The sequence below is a fragment of the Pongo pygmaeus genome, chromosome 8, assembly GCF_028885625.2.
Source record: "Pongo pygmaeus isolate AG05252 chromosome 8, NHGRI_mPonPyg2-v2.0_pri, whole genome shotgun sequence".
NCBI lineage: Eukaryota > Metazoa > Chordata > Mammalia > Primates > Hominidae > Pongo > Pongo pygmaeus.
Window position 1 is genome coordinate 100,343,445 of NC_072381.2, and position 18,314 is coordinate 100,361,758.

At 39.5% G+C, this 18,314-nt stretch overlaps 1 protein-coding gene across 4 annotated transcripts in view; it reads right to left on the reverse strand.

The window, feature by feature from the left end:
- Positions 1 to 595: 595 nt before the first annotated feature.
- The window catches only part of LOC129006201 (cytochrome P450 2C21-like), a 43,823-nt gene continuing 26,104 nt past the window's right edge, over positions 596 to 18,314 (reverse strand). For 3 of the 4 annotated variants that reach the window (XM_054435642.1, XM_054435645.1, XM_054435644.1), the window contains exons 6-10: positions 18,062 to 18,235; positions 16,689 to 16,830; positions 14,446 to 14,633; positions 3,459 to 3,600; positions 602 to 1,233 (exon numbers count right to left, since the gene is read on the reverse strand). In XM_054435642.1, coding sequence (XP_054291617.1) covers positions 1,052 to 1,233; positions 3,459 to 3,600; positions 14,446 to 14,633; positions 16,689 to 16,830; positions 18,062 to 18,235 — 828 coding nt within the window. In that variant the 3' untranslated portion in view covers positions 602 to 1,051. Of the gene's footprint in view, positions 1,234 to 3,458; positions 3,601 to 14,445; positions 14,634 to 16,688; positions 16,831 to 18,061; positions 18,236 to 18,314 lie in introns of all 4 variants that reach the window. The other variant, XM_054435641.1, reaches the window with a different exon arrangement.

The following is an 18,314-nucleotide window of genomic DNA, read 5'->3' on the forward strand; positions in this document are numbered from 1 at the left end:
GAAAGAACATCTTATTTTTAGCTAACTAAAAATCTTCAAAGGAATTGAAAAATAAGATGTTCGTAGAAAGCTTTGAACAGCGGTGACACTTATCTGGAACACAGAAAGCCATGCATGCTTAGGAAAGATCTGAGAAGGCCTCAGATCTCAGTATGGAATAGACATGCAATAGGACATTATGAGCTACATTTTGTTATATTGCTTTTAAAAATATCTATGATATTTTATTATATAACTGTCACCTCCAAATCACAGATATATTCTACCTACACACATGAACACACACACTTTTATTTATGTTTGTGTATGCTCAAATACACTTTCCCCTCTTCTTGACCTTAATATGTCTGCACATCTGTGTGTGTCCCCGTATGTGTGTATTTAATCACTGGAGGAAAAAAGAAAGGATATTCTTGGACAGACTGGCTAATTCAAGTTTATCTCACGTTATTCCCCTTGGCTGGAGTGACCTTCCTTTCTTTTCTCCCTGCATGTATACATATACACATAAATGCAAAAATAAACACATACCCAACGTATATCTTCAACACATACACATATACACATGTAGTTATATTTTAATAATCAGTTGGGAAAGACAGAAAGTATACAAGCTAATTTGGCAAGAGATCTATCCCCTAGACAGTTAGATAGGAGTAAGAGATTAATAAAGTTCATGTTTTAATGCTTTTAACATTTTTTTAATCTCATAGGATAATTTCTGATTTCTAATTTGTAGTAGCAAAGCAAAATATGGCATTTATAGGGTGCTTTCCATTTCATAGGCACTACAGATAAAATGTAGCTTATGATCTTAAGATTGTGTTACAAACAGAATTTTATTGGAGATGAAATAATAAATTTTCTTTCATACGGAAAAATTGGAATGGATTCAAAGGATGGGTACAATTAAAAGAGATAGGGCTCAGAGATGGCCTTCCTGCTATTAAGATAGGAGTAGATAATGACTGACACACAGGCAAGGAAACATCTGCCTTTTTCACATGAGGACGAAGGGCCTTGCTCTGCAATCTAGCAGCCTGACCTTTTATCAGACTGGAATGAAACAAAGCTCACAGAAGGGTGGTACAGCACCAAACCCTTTGTGAACTGGGGTGGTGTCAATATCCTTTGGATCAACCAGAGGCTTCAAGGTAAAATTCTGCAAAATGGTGGTCAGGATTAAAAACAGCTCCATGCAGGCCAGGCCTTCTCCAACACAAACTCTTTTTCCTAAAAATAACACACAAGTTCATTATGCATTTAATTCTGTAGCTGAGTTAACCCACAGGGAGGCTGAAATTAACATGGAATGAAGAAATATATTAATGAATGACTAACAAACCACAGCTTTTTCCATTTACACCTAAACCTGGTTTTTTTTATTTCTTTAGCACATATTACTGTGTATGTACTGTATGAAAAAATCTTTTCTGTCCTTGCACATTGGAACTGCTGTGCTGCAGCTTGCCAGTGACATATTTACACACACACACACACAAAAACAACAACAACAACAAAAAAAACACAGATCTCTCTCAACCAGCATGATATACAACACTGTATCTACTTCTCCATATACTTCTGACCCTGAACTTGACAAATAAATAGATTTATTTTCATCAGGATTCTAAAGGATAATCAATCTGACCATATACCTGCTTTAAAAAAGGGTCTATAGCTTATTTTTGCCAAGAATAAAAACAAAGGTCACCAACTGGCCACAGGCAATTCTTACAGTGTCATTTTTTTCCACAACTTCCACCCAGTTCCCCTCCCCCCAGCCATTACTAATGATTCATCACTCCCCAAACAGACTGGCAATTTCAAGTTTCTTCTCAGATTCTAGGAATTCTTCTATCTGGAATTGGCTTCTACTCTGCTTTGCCAGACAATAGTCCCCATATCCTTCCAGATTCAGCTAAATGTTATTTATTGTATGAAAACTTATTTTATATGTCAGGACATATAATTTACTCTCTTATCTGTTTTCCACAACATTCATTAATGCTTCTAATACACTACATTTCACATGAACTGTAAATTATTCATCTGTTTTACAGACTGGAATATAAACACTTAAGGTAAGCTTTTAGATCTTGTAATGCACACAGTAATACCCAGTGTCAGGACAAAAGCTGGCCTGCAAGCCATGTGAAATGAATAGAAATCTTGAGCAGGCTCACGGCGCAATAGTAGACTCCAAAAATAGAAAAGGAGATAAGAAGTCACATAGCAATGGCTTTTTTTGAGATTGTCTCTGGGCAATGCACATAATCTTGAGACCACAATATCAAGGGTTGCTCTACGCTTATTTTCTTATATTATTAATCAGGAGCAAATCTTTTATTTTTGTCTCTGTTTCAGTTATTTCTGTTGGAAACGTCTTTTACCCTCCTGTCCTCCTCCTACTCCTTTAGAGTGTGCTGAATATTCTCCACTTTTTCCTCTTTCCAGATCCATTATGTATTTGTTTATCTCATGTGCCTTTCTGTTCCCAGAAAACTGACCTCTAAGAATTGCATTAACCCAGGAGGTAGTTCCCTTCTGGATTCTGGATACATTCAGAGGCTCATATGTTGAAAAGTTCAGAGTATTTGTTCCCTCCATCCTACCCTGCCAGGCTAGTTTTGACAGTGGCAACATTCCTCTACCTATAGATGCTTCTCTTGGTGAGGAATCTGCTCATTATTCAGGCTCCAGCAACACTCTCCTTCCTTTGAATCTTTTGATCTAGAATTGTAACATCTTCTTGCCGATGTTACTCCTGAGTTCTTATCCACATTTTGTTACTTCTGTTTGCTTCACACCTCTCAAAACAATCTCTTTATTAAACTCTCTTTTATTATCCTTTTTGATATTGCCACGTTTCTTTTCAGGACCATTAAAAATTGAGGGAAGATACTCAAATGTGATTTCTTGCAAGAAAATTTCACTTACTATGTAACTATTCTGCCCCTACCCCTCTCAAACAGTCTGGAGCTCTCTCTCTCTCTCTCTTGCTTTGTATGTCTCTCTCCCTTTCTCTGCACTCCCAAAGAAGCAGGGAGCATAGCATTACTCATAAAGAAATTTCATTGCCTTTTCATTTGTATTCCCTTCCCTTAGAGGAAAGATCTAATACTTATTCACATTTTTAACCCTGGACCTGAGCATAGAATTGCTATATGTAAGGTGCTCAGTGAAGTTTATCGAGTGAACTGTCCCCTTGGTGTAAATGATAAATGTTTTCCTAGAATTGGACTTCTAAAAGGAGATTTTGATGACCTCAGCAGTGGTTCAGGAAACAGAATCTGTGAGCACAGTCACCAATCCCATGAGAAATAACCTGGTCTTTGGGAGTGGTGCCTCTGGCCTCATACAAATGGCAAATTGTTCAGCCCAGAGTAGCCTCCATGCAGAGCCCTTCCTTATCTCACTTGACCCGTGATTTAAACATAAAAAGAAAGCTTGCTTGCCTGCTGAAAAAGCCATGAAATAATCACTTCTTTTAAAGTTGCCACTTTCATCCAGGAAGTGGCCAGGGTCAAACTTCTCTGGATTGGGAAATTCCTTGTCATTGTACAGGACAGAATTCAGATCTGTTAAGATTGCTGTGCCCTGAAAGAAACAGAAAAAGAGAAGCCAGATCAAAATACAATGTTCATGGGATGCAAAAACCATAGATATGAAAGGCCAACATTTTGTATGCGTGGATTCTGCAGGGCTGACTATGGGACTTGAGTATATGTGGATTTTAGTAACTGTGAGGAATCCTGCAGCCAATGCCCCATGAATACCAGGGGATGACTTTAAATTAAACCCTTTAAAGAGAGATAAAGAAGGTGATCATATAATGATAAGGGGGAATTTCATCAAGTGGATATAAAAATTGTAAATGTACATGAACTCAACATCAAAGTACTTAAATATATGAAGCAAATATTAATAGACCTAAAGGGAGAGACAGACTCCAAAACAATAACAGTAGAAAACTTAACACCCTATTTTCAGCAATAGACAGATCATTCAGACTTGAAAATTAACAAACAAACAATGGTGTTAAACGGTTCCTTTGGCTTGACTTAGCAGGTATGCACAGTAAACTCCACCCAACAACTGAAGATACACACTCTTCTAAACAGCCCAAGAAACATTCTCCAGGATAAATCATAAGGTAGCGCACAGAACAAGCGTTAACAAGTTTTTTAAAGTTAAAAATCAAATAAAGTATTTTTTTCTGAAAACACTGCAATAAAACTAGAAATCAAGAACAGAAAATACTCAAATACCTAAAAATTAATTAACATGCTTATGAAGAAGCAATGAGTTAATGAAAATATTAAGAGAAAATATTTAACAATTTCTTGAGACTAATGATAATGGAAGTACCACATACCAAAACCTATGAGATACAGTAGAAGCAGTACTAAGAATGGAGTTTTAAAACAATTAATCCTTAGATTAAAAAAGAGAATGATCTCAAATTAACAATCTAATACTGAAACTTAAGAAACTAGAAATACCAAAACAAACCAAATTCAAAATACACAGAAGGACAAAAATAGTAAATATTATAGCATAAATCAATAAAATACAAAATGGATATAGGAACTAAGTAAAATACAAAGAACTCAATGAAAGAAAGATTTTTGGTTTCTTTTTTTTGAAATGATAAACTGACAAATCTTTAGCTAGACTATGAAGAAAGAGGGGAGACCAAAATAAGTAAAATGAGAGACCAAAAAGAGGCCATTACAACTGGACCACAGAAATGTGAAGGATCATTGGAGACTATTATGAACAAATATATGCTTACAAATTGGAAAATCAAGAAGAAATGGATAAATTTCTGGACTCATATAATGTACCAAGATTGAATCATGAAAAAAAAATGGAACAAGATAATAATTGAAAAACAAAATAAAATTAGTAATAACAATCTATCATCAAAGAAAAGCCGAAGACTAATTTTTTGGCTTCACTGCTGAATTCTACCAAACATTTAAAAACACACCAAGGAAAATTATTTTCAAAATCTTCCAAAAAATTGAAATGGAAGAAATCCTTCCAAACTCATGCTATGAGGCCATCATTCCCCTAATATCAAAGACACAGAAAAAAAAGAAAACTGCAGGCCAATGTCTCTGAAGAACATAGATGCAAAATATCTTAACAAAATACAAGTAGCAGGGGCACATTGGCTCACACCTGTAATCCCAGCACTTTGGGAGGCTGAGGTGGGAAGATCACCTGAGGTGGAGAGTTTGAGAGCAGCCTTACCAACATGGAGAAACCCCATCTCTACTAAAAATACAAAATTAGCCTGGCATGGTGGCACATGCCTGTAATCCCAGCTACTCAGGAGGCTGAGCCAGGAGGATTGCTTCAGCCCGAGAGGCGGAGGTTGCAGTGAGCCAAGATCGCACCATTGCACTCAACCCTGGGCAATAAGAATGAAATTCCATCCAAAAAAATATATACGGGAGTGGAGCCAAGATGGCCGAATAGGAACAGATCCAGTCTACAGCTCCCAGCATGAGTGACGCAGAAGACGGGTGATTTCTGCATTTCCAACTGAGGCACCAGGTTCATCTCACAGGGGAGTGTTGGAAAGTGGGTGCAGGAGAGTGGGTGCAGTGCACCAAGCAAGAGTCAAAGCAGGGAGAGGCATCACCTCACCCAGGAAGCACAAGGGGTCAGGGAATTCCCTTTCCTAGTCAAAGAAAGGGGTGACAGAAAACACCTGGAAAATCGGGTCACTCCCACCCTAATACTGCACTTTTCCATTGATCTTAGCAAAAGGCACACCAGGAGATTACATCCTGCGCCGGGCTCAGAGGGTCCTACACCAATGCATCCTTGCTCATTTCTAGCACAGCAGTCTGAGATCAAACTGCAAGGTGGCAGCGAGGCTGGGGGAGGGGCGCCCACCATTGCCGAGGCTTGAGTAGCTACACAAAGTGGCTGGCAAGCTTGAATTGCGTGGAGCCCACCACAGCTCAAGGAGGCCTGCCTGCCTCTGTAGACTCCACCTCTGGGGGCAGGGCATAGCCAAACAAAAGGCAGCAGAATCCTCTGCAGATTTAATGTCCCTGTCAGAGAGCACTGAATAGAGTAGTGGTTCTCCCAGCACGCAGCTGGAGATCTGAGAATGGACAGTCTGCCTCCTCAAGTGGGTCACTGACCCCCGAGTAGCCTAACTGGGAGGCACCCCCCAATAGGGGCAGACTGACACATCACAAGGCCATGTACTCCTCAGAGAAAAAACTTCCAGAGGAACGATCAGGCATCAACATTTGCTGTTCACCAATATCCGCTGTTCTGCAGCCTCCACTGTTGCTACCCAGGAAAACAGGGTCTGGAGTGGACCTCCAGCAAACTCCAACAGACCTGCAGCTGAGGGTCCTGACTGTTAGAAGGAAAACTAACAAACAGAAAGGGCATCCACACCAAAACCCCATCTGTACATCACCATCATCAAAGACCAAAGGTAAATAAAACCACTAAGATGGGGGAAAAACAGAGCAGAAAAACTGGAAACTCTAAATACCAGAACGCCTCTCCTCCTCCAAAGGAACACAGCTACTCCCCAGCAATGGAACAAAGCTGGACAGAGAATGACTTTGACAAGTTGAGAGAAGGCGGCTTCACACAATCAAACTACTCCGAGCTGAAGGAGGAAATTCAAACCCATGGCAAAGAAGTTAAAAACCTTGAAAAAAAATTAGACAAATGGCTAACTAGAATAACCAATGCAGAGAAGTCCTTAAAGGACCTGATGGAACTTTAAAAAAAGGCACAAGATCTACATGATGAATACACAAGCCTCAGTAGCCACTTGGATCAACTGGAAGAAAGGGTATCAGTGATGGAAGATCAAATGAATGAAACAAAGCAAGAAGAGAAGTTTGGAGAAAAAAGAATAAAAAGAAATGAACGACACTTCCAATAAATATAGGACTATGTGAAAAGACCAAATCTATGTCTGATTGGTGTACCTGAAAGTGACGGGGAGAAGGGAACCAAGTTGGAAAACACTCTGCAGGATATTATCCAGGAGAACTTCTCCAATATAGCAAGGAAGGCCAATATTCAAATTCAGGAAACACAGAGAACGCCACAAAGATACTCGAGAAGAGCAACTCCAAGACACATACTTTTCAGATTCACCAAAGTTGAAAGGAAGGAAAAAATGTGAAAGGCAGCCAGAGAGAAAGCGCGGGTTACCCTCAAAGGGAAGCCCATCAGACTAACAGCTGATCTCTCGGCAGAAACTCTGCAAGCCAAAAGAGAGTGGAGATCAATATTCAACATTCTTAAAGAAAAGAATTTTCAACCCAGAATGGCATATCCAGACAAACTAAGCTTCATAAGTGAAGGAGAAATAAAATACTTTACAGACAAGCAAACGCTGAGAGATTTTGTCACCACCAGGCCTGCCCTACAAGAGCTCCTGAAGGAAGCACTAAACATGGAAAGGAACAACCGGTACCAGCCACTGCAAAAACATGCCAAATTGTAAAGACCAGCGAGGCTGGGAAGAAACTGCATCACCTAACATGCAAAATAACCAGCAAATATAATAATGACAGGATCAAATTCACACATAACAATATTAACCTTGAGGAGAGATGCCAAGATGGCCGAATAGGAACAACTCCGGTCTACAGCTCCCAGCATGAGCGATGCAGAAGATGGGTGATTTCTGCATTTCCATCTGAGGTACCGGGTTCATCTCACTAGGGAGTGCCACACAGTGGGCACAGGACAGTGGGTGCAGTGCACCGTGCACAAGCCAAAGCAGGGCGAGGCATTGCCTCACTCAGGAAGCACAAGGGGTCAGGGAGTTCCCTTTCCTGGTCCAGGAAAGGGGTGGCAGACAGCACCTGGAAAATTGGGCCACTCCCACCCGAATACTGCATTTTTTTGATGGGCTTAGGTAACGGCGCACCAGAAGATTATATCCTGCACCTGGCTCGGAGGGTCCTATGCCCACAGAGTCTCGCTGATTGTTAGCACAGCAGTCTGAGATCAAATGGCAAGGCAGCAGCGAGGCTGGGGGAGGGGGGCGCCCGACATTGCCAAGGCTCGCTTAGGTAAACAAAGCAGCCCGGAAGCTTGAACTGGGTAGAGCCCATCACAGCTCAAGGAGGCTTGCCTGCCTCTGTAGGCTCCACCTCTGGGGGCAGGGCACAGACAGCAGTAACCTCTGCAGACTTAAATGTCCCTGTCTGACAGCTTTGAGGAGAGCAGTGTTTCTCCCAGCACACAGCTGGAGATCTGAGAAGGGGCAGACTGCCGGCTCAAGTGGGTCCCTGACCCTTGACCCCCAAGCAGAGGAACTGGGAGGCACCCCCCAGTAGGGGCAGACTGACACCTCAAATGGCCGAGTAATCCTCTGAGACGAAACTTACAGAGGAATGATCAGATAGCAGCATTCGGAGATCACGAAAATCCATGGCTCTGCAGACACCGCTGCTCATACCCAGGCGAACAGGGTCTGCAGTGGACCTCTAGCAAACTCCAACAGACCTGCAGCTGAGGGTCCTGTCTGTAAGAAGGAAAACTAACAAACAGAAAGGACAGCCACACCAAAAACCCATCTGTACATCACCATCATCAAAGACCAAAAGTAGATACAACCACAAAGATAGGGAAAAAACAGACCAGAAAAACTGGAAACTCCAAAAAGCAGAGCGCCTCTCCTCCTCCAAAGGAAAGCAGCTCCTCACCAGCAATGGAACAAAGCTGGACGGAGAATGACTTTGACGAGCTGAGAGAAGAAGGCTTCAGACGATCAAATTACTCCGAGCTATGGGAGGATATTCAAACCAAAGGCAAAGAAGTTGAAAACTTTGAAAAAAATTTAGAAGAATGTATAGCTAGAATAACCAATACAGAGAAGTCCTTAAAGGAGCTGATGAAGCTGAAAACCAAGGCTCGAGAACTACGTGAAGAATGCAGAAGCCTCAGGAGCTGATGCGATCAACTGGAAGAAAGGGTATCAGCGATGGAAGAAGAAATGAATGAAATGAAGTGAGAAGGGAAGTTTAGAGAAAAAAGAATAAAAAGAAACGAGCAAAGCCTCCAAGAAATATGGGACTATGTGAAAAGACCAAATCTACATCTGATTGGTGTACCTGAAAGTGACGGGGAGAATGGAACCAAGTTGGAAAACACTCTGCAGGATATTATCCAGGAGAACTTCCCCAATCTAGCAAGGTAGGCAAACATTCAGATTCAGGAAATACAGAGAACACTACAAAGATACCCATCGAGAAGAACAACTCCAAGACACATAATTGTACAATTCACCAAAGTTGAAATGAAGGAAAAAATGTGAAGGGCAGCCAGAGAGAAAGGTCGGGTTACCCTCAAAGGGAAGCCCATCAGACTAACAGCTGATGTCTCGGCAGAAACTCTAGAAGCCAGAAGAGAGTGGGGGCCAATATTCAACATTCTTAAGGAAAAGAATTTTCAAACCAGAATTTCATATCCAGCCAAACTAAGCTTCATAAGTGAAGGAGAAATAAAATACTTTACAGAAAAGCAAATGCTGAGAGATATTGTCATCACCAGGCCTGCCCTAAAAGAGCTCCTGAAGGAACTGCTAAACATGGAAAGCAACAACTGGTACCAGCCGCTGCAAAATCATGCCAAAATGTAAAGACCATCGAGACTAGGAAGAAACTGCATCAACTAATGAGCAAAATTACCAGCTAACATCATAATGATAGGATCAAATTCACACATAACAATATTAACTTTAAATGTAAATGGACTAAAAGCTCCAATTAAAAGACAAACAAAGACTGACAAATTGGATAAAGAGTCAAGATGCATCAGTGTGCTGTATTCAGGAAACCCATCTCACGCGCAGAGACACACATAGGCTCAAAATAAAAGGATGGAGGAAGATCTACCAAGCAAATGGAAAACAAAAAAAGGCAGGGGTTGTAATCCTAGTCTCTGATAAAACAGACTTTAAACCAACGAAGATCAAAAGAGACAAACAAGGACATTACATAATGGTAAAGGGATCAATTCAACAAGAAGAGCTAACTATCCTAAATATATATGCACCCAATACAGGAGCACCCAGATTCATAAAGCAAGTCCTGAGCGACCTACAAAGAGACTTAGACCCCCACATATAAATAATAGGAGACTTTAACAGCCCACTGTCAACATTAGACAGATCAACAAGACAGAAAGTCAACAAGGATACCCAGGAATTGAACTCAGCTCTGCACCAAGCAGACCTAATAGACATCTACAGAACTCTCCACCCCAAATCAACAGAATAGACATTTTTTTCAGCATCACACCACACCTATTCCAAAATTGACCACATAGTTGGAAGTAAAGCTCTATTCAGCAAATGTAAAAGAACAGAAATTATAACAAACTATCTGTCAGATCACAGTGCAATCAAGCTAGAACTCAGGATTAAGAATCTCACTCAAAACCACTCAACTACATGGAAACTGAACAACCTACTCCTGAATGACTACTGGGTACATAACAAAATGAAGGCACAAATAAAGATGTTCTTTGAAACCAATGAGAACAAAGACACAACATACCAGAATCTCTGGGATGCATTCAAAGCAGTGTGTAGAGGGAAATTTATAGCACTAAATGCCCACAAGAGAAAGCAGGAAAGATCTAAAATTGACAACCTAACATCACAATTAAAAAAACTAGAGAAGCAAGAGCAAACACATTCAAAAGCTAGCAGAAGGCAAGAAATAACAAAAATCAGAGCAGAACTGAAGGAAATAGAGACATAAAAACCCATCAAAAAATTAATGAATCCAGGAGCTGGTTTTTTGAAAGGATCAACAAAATTCATAGATCACTAGCAAGACTAATAAAGAAAAAAAGAGAGAAGAATCAAATAGATGCAATAAAAAATGACAAAGGGGATATCACCACCGATCCCACAGAAATACAAACTACCATCAGAGAATACTACAAACACCTCTATGCAAATAACTAGAAAATCTAGAAGAAATGGATAAATTCCTCGACACATACATCCTCCCAAGACTAAACCAGGAAGAAGTTGAATCTCTGAATAGACCAATAACAGGATCTGAAATTGTGGCAATAATCAATAGCTTACCAACCAAAAAGAGTCCAGGATCAGACAGATTCAGAGACGAATTCTACCAGAGGTACAAGGAGGAGCTGGTACCATTCCTTCTGAAACTATTCCAATCAATAGAAAAAGAGGGAATCCTCCCTAACTCATTTGATGAGGCCAGCATCATCCTGATACCAAAGCCGGGCAGAGACACAACAAAAAAAGAGAATTTTAGACCAATATTCCTGATGAACATCGATGCAAAAATCCTCAATAAAATACTGGCAAACCGAATCCAACAGCACATCAAAAAGCTTATCCACCATGATCAAGTGGGCTTCATCCCTGGGATGCAAGGCTAGTTCAACATACACAAATCAATAAATGTAATCCAGCATATAAACAGAACCAATGACAAAAACCATGTAGTTATCTCAATAGATGCAGAAAAGTCCTTTGACAAAATTCCACAGCCCTTCATGCTAAAAACTCTCAATAAATTAGGTATTGATGGGACATATCTCAACATAATAAGAGATATTTATGACAAACCCACAGCCAATATCATACTGAATAGGCAAAAACTGGAAGCATTCCCTTTGAAAACTGGCACAAGACAGGGATGCCCTCTCTCACCACTCCTATTTAACATAGTGTTGGAAGGTCTGGCCAGGGCAATCAGGCAGGAGAAAGAACTAAAGGCATTCAATTAGGAAAAGGGGAAGTCAAATTGTCCCTGTTTGCAGATGACATGATTGTATATCTAGAAAACCCCATTGTCTCAGCCCAAAATCTCCTTAAGCTGATAAGCAACTTCAGCAAATTCTCAGGATACAAAATCAATGTGCAAAAATAACAAGCATTCTTATACACCAATAACAGACAAACAGAGAGCCAAATCAAGAGTGAACTCCCATTCCTAATTGCTACAAAGAGAATAAAATACCTAGGAATCCAACTTACAAGGGATGTGAAGGACCTCTTCAAGGAGAACTACAAACCACTGCTCAAGGAAATAAAAGAGGATACAAACAAATGGAAGAACATTCCATGCTCATGGGTAGGAATAATCAATATTGTGAAATGGCCATACTGCCCAAGGTAATTCATAGATTCAATGCCATCCCCATCAAGCTACCAATGACTTTCTTCACAGAATTGGAAAAAACTACTTTAAACTTCATATGGAACCAAAAAAGAGCCCACATTGCCAAGTCAATCCTAAGCCAAAAGAACAAAGCTGGAGGCATCACGCTACCTGACTTCAAACTATACTACAAGACTACAGTAACCAAAATAGCATGCTACTGGTACCAAAACAGAGATATAGATCAATGGAACACAACAGAGCCCTCAGAAATAATGCCGCATATCTACAACTATCTGATCTTTGACAAACCTGAGAAAAACAAGCAATGGGGAAAGGATTCCCTATTTAATAAATGGTGCTGGGAAAACTGGCTAGCCATATATAGAAAGCTGAAACTGGATCCCTTCCTTACACCTTATACAAAAATTAATTCAAGATGGATTAAAGACTTACATGTTAGACCGAAAACCATAAAAACCCTAGAAGAAAACCTAGGTATTACCATTCAGGACATAGGCATGGGCAAGGACTTCATGTCTAAAACACCAAAAGCAATGGCAACAAAAGCCAAAATTGACAAATGGGATCTAATTAAACTAAAGAGCTTCTGCACAGCAAAAGAAACTGCCATCAGAGTGCACAGGCAACCTACAGAATGGGAGAAAATTTTTGCAATCTACTCATTTGACAAAGGGCTAACATCCAGAATCTACAATGAACTCAAACAAATTTACAAGAAAAAAAAAAAAACCCCATCAAAAAGTGGGCAAAGGATATGAACAGACACTTCTCAAAAGAAGACATTTATGCAGCCAAAAAACACATGAAAAAATGCTCATCATCACTGGCCATCAGAGAAATGCAAATCAAAACCACAATGAGATACAATCTCACACCAGTTAGAATGGTGATCATTAAAAGGTCAGGAAACAACAGATGCTGGAGAGGATGTGGAGAAATAGGAACACTTTTACGCTGTTGGTGGGACTGTAAACTAGTTCAACCATTGTGGAAGTCAGTGTGTCAATTCCTCAGGGATCTAGAACTAGAAATACCATTTGACCCAGCCATCCCATTACTGGGTATATACCCAAAGGATTATAAATCATGCTGCTTTAAAGACACATGCACACGTATGTTTATTACGGCACTAGTCACAATAGCAAAGACTTGGAACCAAGCCAAATGTCCAACAACGATAGACTGGATTAAGAAAATGTGGCACATATATACCATGGAATACTATGCAGCAATAAAAAATGATGAGTTCATGTCCTTTGTAGGGATGTGGATGAAGCTGGAAACCATCATTCTCAGTAAACTGTTGCAAGAACAAAAAACCAAACACTGCATGTTCTCACTCATAGGTGGGAATTGAACAGTGAGAACACATGGACACAGGAAGGGGACCATCACACACCAGGGCCTTTTGCGGGGTGGGGGAGGGGTGAGGGATAGCATTAGGAGATATACCTAATGTTAAATGAGGAGTTAATGGGTGCAGCACACCAACATGGCACATGTATACATATGTAACTAACCTGCACGTTGTGCACATGTACCCTAAAATTTAAAGTATAATAAAAAATAAAAATAAAAAAAACAGAGCCACTAATTTTAATCCATTTTTCTAAGTCACATAACTCAGGAATGGAAAACCAAACATCATATGTTCTCACTCAAAAGTGGGAGCTAAGCTATGAGGATGAAAAGGCATAAGAATAATAGAATAAACTTTGGTGACTTGAGGGAAATGGTGGGAGAAGGCACACATTGAGTACAGAGTACGCTGCTCGGGTGATGGGTGCACCAAAACCTAAGAAGTCACCACTAAAGAACTTATTCATGTAACCAAACACCACCTGTTCCCCCCAAAACCTATTTAAATAAATTATTTTAAATGGAGTTACTAATTTTTTAAAAATTCTAATAGAGCCAGCAAAGGCCATAAAGTTTTCATGCTTGTATGCCTAATAACAAAAATTATCACAAAAAGACTGCAAAACCCACAACCGGTGATTGGGGCCGATGGGGGAGATGGAATATCCCAGACTCCAAGTAAAACCCATGCCACCCCAAGACAGTTTATGGTGCCTCGGACATCTTGGTTCCTCCCTTGACACCTGGCATCAAAAACTAGAAGGAAAGAAGTATGTGGTCACAGGATAGGATGCCTGAGTTATGACTTTGCCAAACCTGTAGATGAGGGAATCTATAGTTCTACTACTATGATATTTGATGTCCTAAGACCTCTAAGGAAAGGTATAGACATAATATCTCTCACCTTTGGAATAAGGTATTCTCTAAACCGAATGTCTTGAGTCGCTGCATGGGACAGGCCAGTGGGGAAGAGGTCAATATATCTCTGGATCTCATGCACCACAGCATCCATGTAGGGCATCCGGCTCCTGTCCTGCATGCAGGGACTTCGGTTTTTGCTGACCACATGATTAATTTCTTCCTGCGCTTTAGCTGGCAAGACAGGAGTCAGAGTTTATGTGAAATGAAAAAAAACTTGAAGTACCCTTTTTTTGATCCCTTCATCATTGTCCCATTGTAGGTGGAGATGGGCAGATGGAAAATTGTGTCACTACCTCCATAGAAGAAAAAACTAAAGAAACAGTTTGCATTTCTTGAGAAAACTGAAAGCTCATTAGATACCTAAATATAAGCAGGTATGAAATACAATTGCACCATCACATTCAGTTCTCCACTCTGGTTCCCTACTCTGTTTACTTTTCTTGACAGACTCAGAGATCTGGATTTGAAGAATCATTGAAGAACATGTAGTTTAACTACATTGGGTGTGCCAATTTTATCTTAAATATTTAAGTTTCAATAATCTAAGAACTATACAGTGCAGTTCAGGAAATGCTTAATAAAAATACATATAATAACGTATTTAATTGATTAAGCAGAGAAAATTAAGAAGTTAACATTTATTTTGAAGGCATGAATAATATAGGACAGACATACTATACTTTTCATTATATTACTCTATACTTCTTCAAACAATTCTACGTGTTAGGTATTATTTTGTGCATTTTACAAAGAAACAAGTCCAGAGAAGTAAATAAAATTTCCTAAGGATGCTCAGGGTATATGTGGTCTTTCTTGTATTATCCCCCTTGAACAGAAAAGGGACCAGAGGTATGGAGAGTAATCATGTGTTTGCAGGTCAAACAAGCCACCTATTAGTAGAATCAGAATTCAAAGCCACTGCTATTAAAGTTTATAGCTCATTTTTGAAAATAACAATGCCACACTGCTGCTTTAGTTTATTGTTATTTACGTACTACCTGAAGAATATGTCTTTGTAATAGAGCATGTGCAAATTCTGTAGTTTGATAGCTATCAAAAATAAAAACAAATTTGAGGCATGTTTTAAATATCTCCTTCTCAGGCTGAGAGAATGGAGTTTTATATAGAAGAGAGGGGAGATAGAACAGGTTCAGGAACTAGTTATAAAATTGAAATGCTCAGTAGAATGGCACAGTAAGGGATGAAAATAGAAAGAAAAGAAAAATATATGTGGACATGACTTAAGAAAAAATTCAAATGGAAAATGAAAATGGAAGTGATAGGAAATATAACGGGGTGGGTGTTTGCAATATGCAAAAGACTGACTGGAAGGTTTGGAGAGGAATGTCATATACTAATTCTGGTCATAATCAACATAGGTGGTATGAAAGTTAGGGAACAGAAGAACCGTATCTCACAATGTAGCAAAATAATTTTGCGGCTATGCTTCTAAATTTCAGTACTCAGAAAACATCTCTTATCTATAATGGGAGGGCAACAGGACCTTAAACAAAGTGGAAAAAATTGGTGCTGATATCATGGAGATAAGCTTCATGAGGTTTAATCATATTAAACATGCCTCAATGCACCAAATCACAACACATGATATAGTAGTGAAAGGAACATCCTCTTAGATTAAGACTCGATAAAAAAGAGGTGGAAAATGAGAAAGTTGAATTTGAAACAGAAGTTAGGTTTATGAGGAAAAATGTGTTTATCCAAAAGGGTTTTCTAGAAAATAACTTTGGGAGGGGGTGTATAACCCTTAAGAGTGAGTCGTTTTGTGGAGAAAGATTGTAACTTTATTGAGTGAATCCCTACATTGCAAATGCATTTGGGTAGAAATATCTTTTGACAAAAACATATTTATCTGAACATGGAAGGCACATCAAGTGAGATCTTTTGAGGGAATAAGAGAGACTAGTTCCTTCCAGATCCTGAGATAACTCTCTTACTGCATCTGTTCCAACCCAAATCAAGAATCCTGCACCATAGCAGGGAGAATAATGACCTCTGCCCTTAAAATCTCTGTCATTATTCAAACATTTTATTCTCTTTTTATACTAGGAACTAATTTGAATTGAATCTACCCAATGGTAGGTAGATATACTAACGATGAGAACATTTCCTGTACATTGTGTTGGCAGGTAAATGGTGAGGTGATTATCAGTGTTCTCTGTCAGTTTCTACCTGAAATTTGATCCTGCCCATCATCTGTGATCATACCTGAGATCTCAGGGTGCTTCAGCAGGAGCAAGAGTCCATATCTCATTGTGGTGCTCGTTGTCTCTGTTCCTGCACTAAACATATCCCTTATAGTAGCAACCAAGTTGTCCATGGTAAATTCAGATGGTTTATTGTGTTTTTCCTAGCAATGACATGTTAAAATTACTTAATAAATAAAAAGCTTTTCAAGTAACACAATACTATTCAATATAACATCAGTACCTAGCAAATTAAGCCAGACATTAGAGTGTGCTATGGGTGAAGATAATGTTAGATGTACTGATAGGATTGCCTCAAACTGTTAAAATATGATCAGAGTTACAAACTTTCAAGTCCTTTCTGATTCTTCACTTTCTAACCCACTAGAGCCAATCAATTCTTTTGTAATTTCTTTTTGAGACAGAGTCTTGTTCTGTCTCCCAGGCTGGAGTGCAATGGCATGATCTCGGCTCACTGCAACCTCTGCCTCCCAAGTAAAAGCAATTCTCCTGCCTCAGTCTCCCGAGAAGCTGGGATTACAGGCACATGCCACCACATCTGGCTACTTCTTATATTTTTAGTAGAGGTGGGGTTTCACGATATTGGCCAGGCTGGTCTCAAACTACTGACCTGCCGGACTTGGCCTCCCAAAGTGCTGGGATTACAGGTGTGAGCCACTGTGCACAGCGTGTAATTTCTTTTAAACATACTTTTGATTAAGTCATTACTGCTAATCACTGTCAACTCTAGCATCTGTTGTCTATTTCATCATGTCTAATTTTTCATTCAAGTTTCCTGAACTAAGCATGCCCAAACTACAGCACTATTTCCAACTCCACCAGTCATTACACCTACCACCACTCCTCTATTACAATCAAGATAGCCTCTTTGAAAATTTCACAAACTTGATTACTACACTCATCATCTCCTGGATCTATTTTCTCCTCCCTGTTTATCTATGTCAGAGTTTCCTCAAAACTACCTGATCTGTAAATGAATATTTCTTAGAGATTTTCCAAAAGTAAGCCTTTCTGGCTTTCTATCCATTCCTGTGTTCCCTCATTTGTTACATCTTCTCTTCATGGAAGCATGATATGTTATCACCAGTCTTGAATGGATGTGTGCATGTGTGTGTTTGTGGGTTTTGATCTGCCCCCAGATAAAGAACCAGGTTTAACATGGTGAACATAAAACCTAAGTCTCTTTGAGTGAGAACTTAGAAATATCATGAGACACTCAATATGGCTTACACAGGTAATAGGTTGCACAAACAATGAATACACTTTAGGTCAGAGCATTTGTTTTCATATCTCAGTTTCACCAGGAAAACCAGAGCATATCAATGAGTCATATCACACATAAAGGCAAAGTAGCAAATCAAGATCACATTATACCTCTTCCATTTTAATCAGAAAGTAGTCGATAAAGTCTCGAGGATTATTGATGTCCAGAGATTCTTGATGTTCTTTTACTTTCTCCAAAATAAAACTTCTTTGGAGAGCATAATTTTTAAATATCACATTATGACTTCCTGGGAACACTCGTAAAAAGGGGAAAGCATTGTAGAGCTGAAAGAAGAAAGAATCCTTCATTAATTCATTCACCAAACACAGGCCCTTAGTATTTATCAGACACTAGCTATATGCT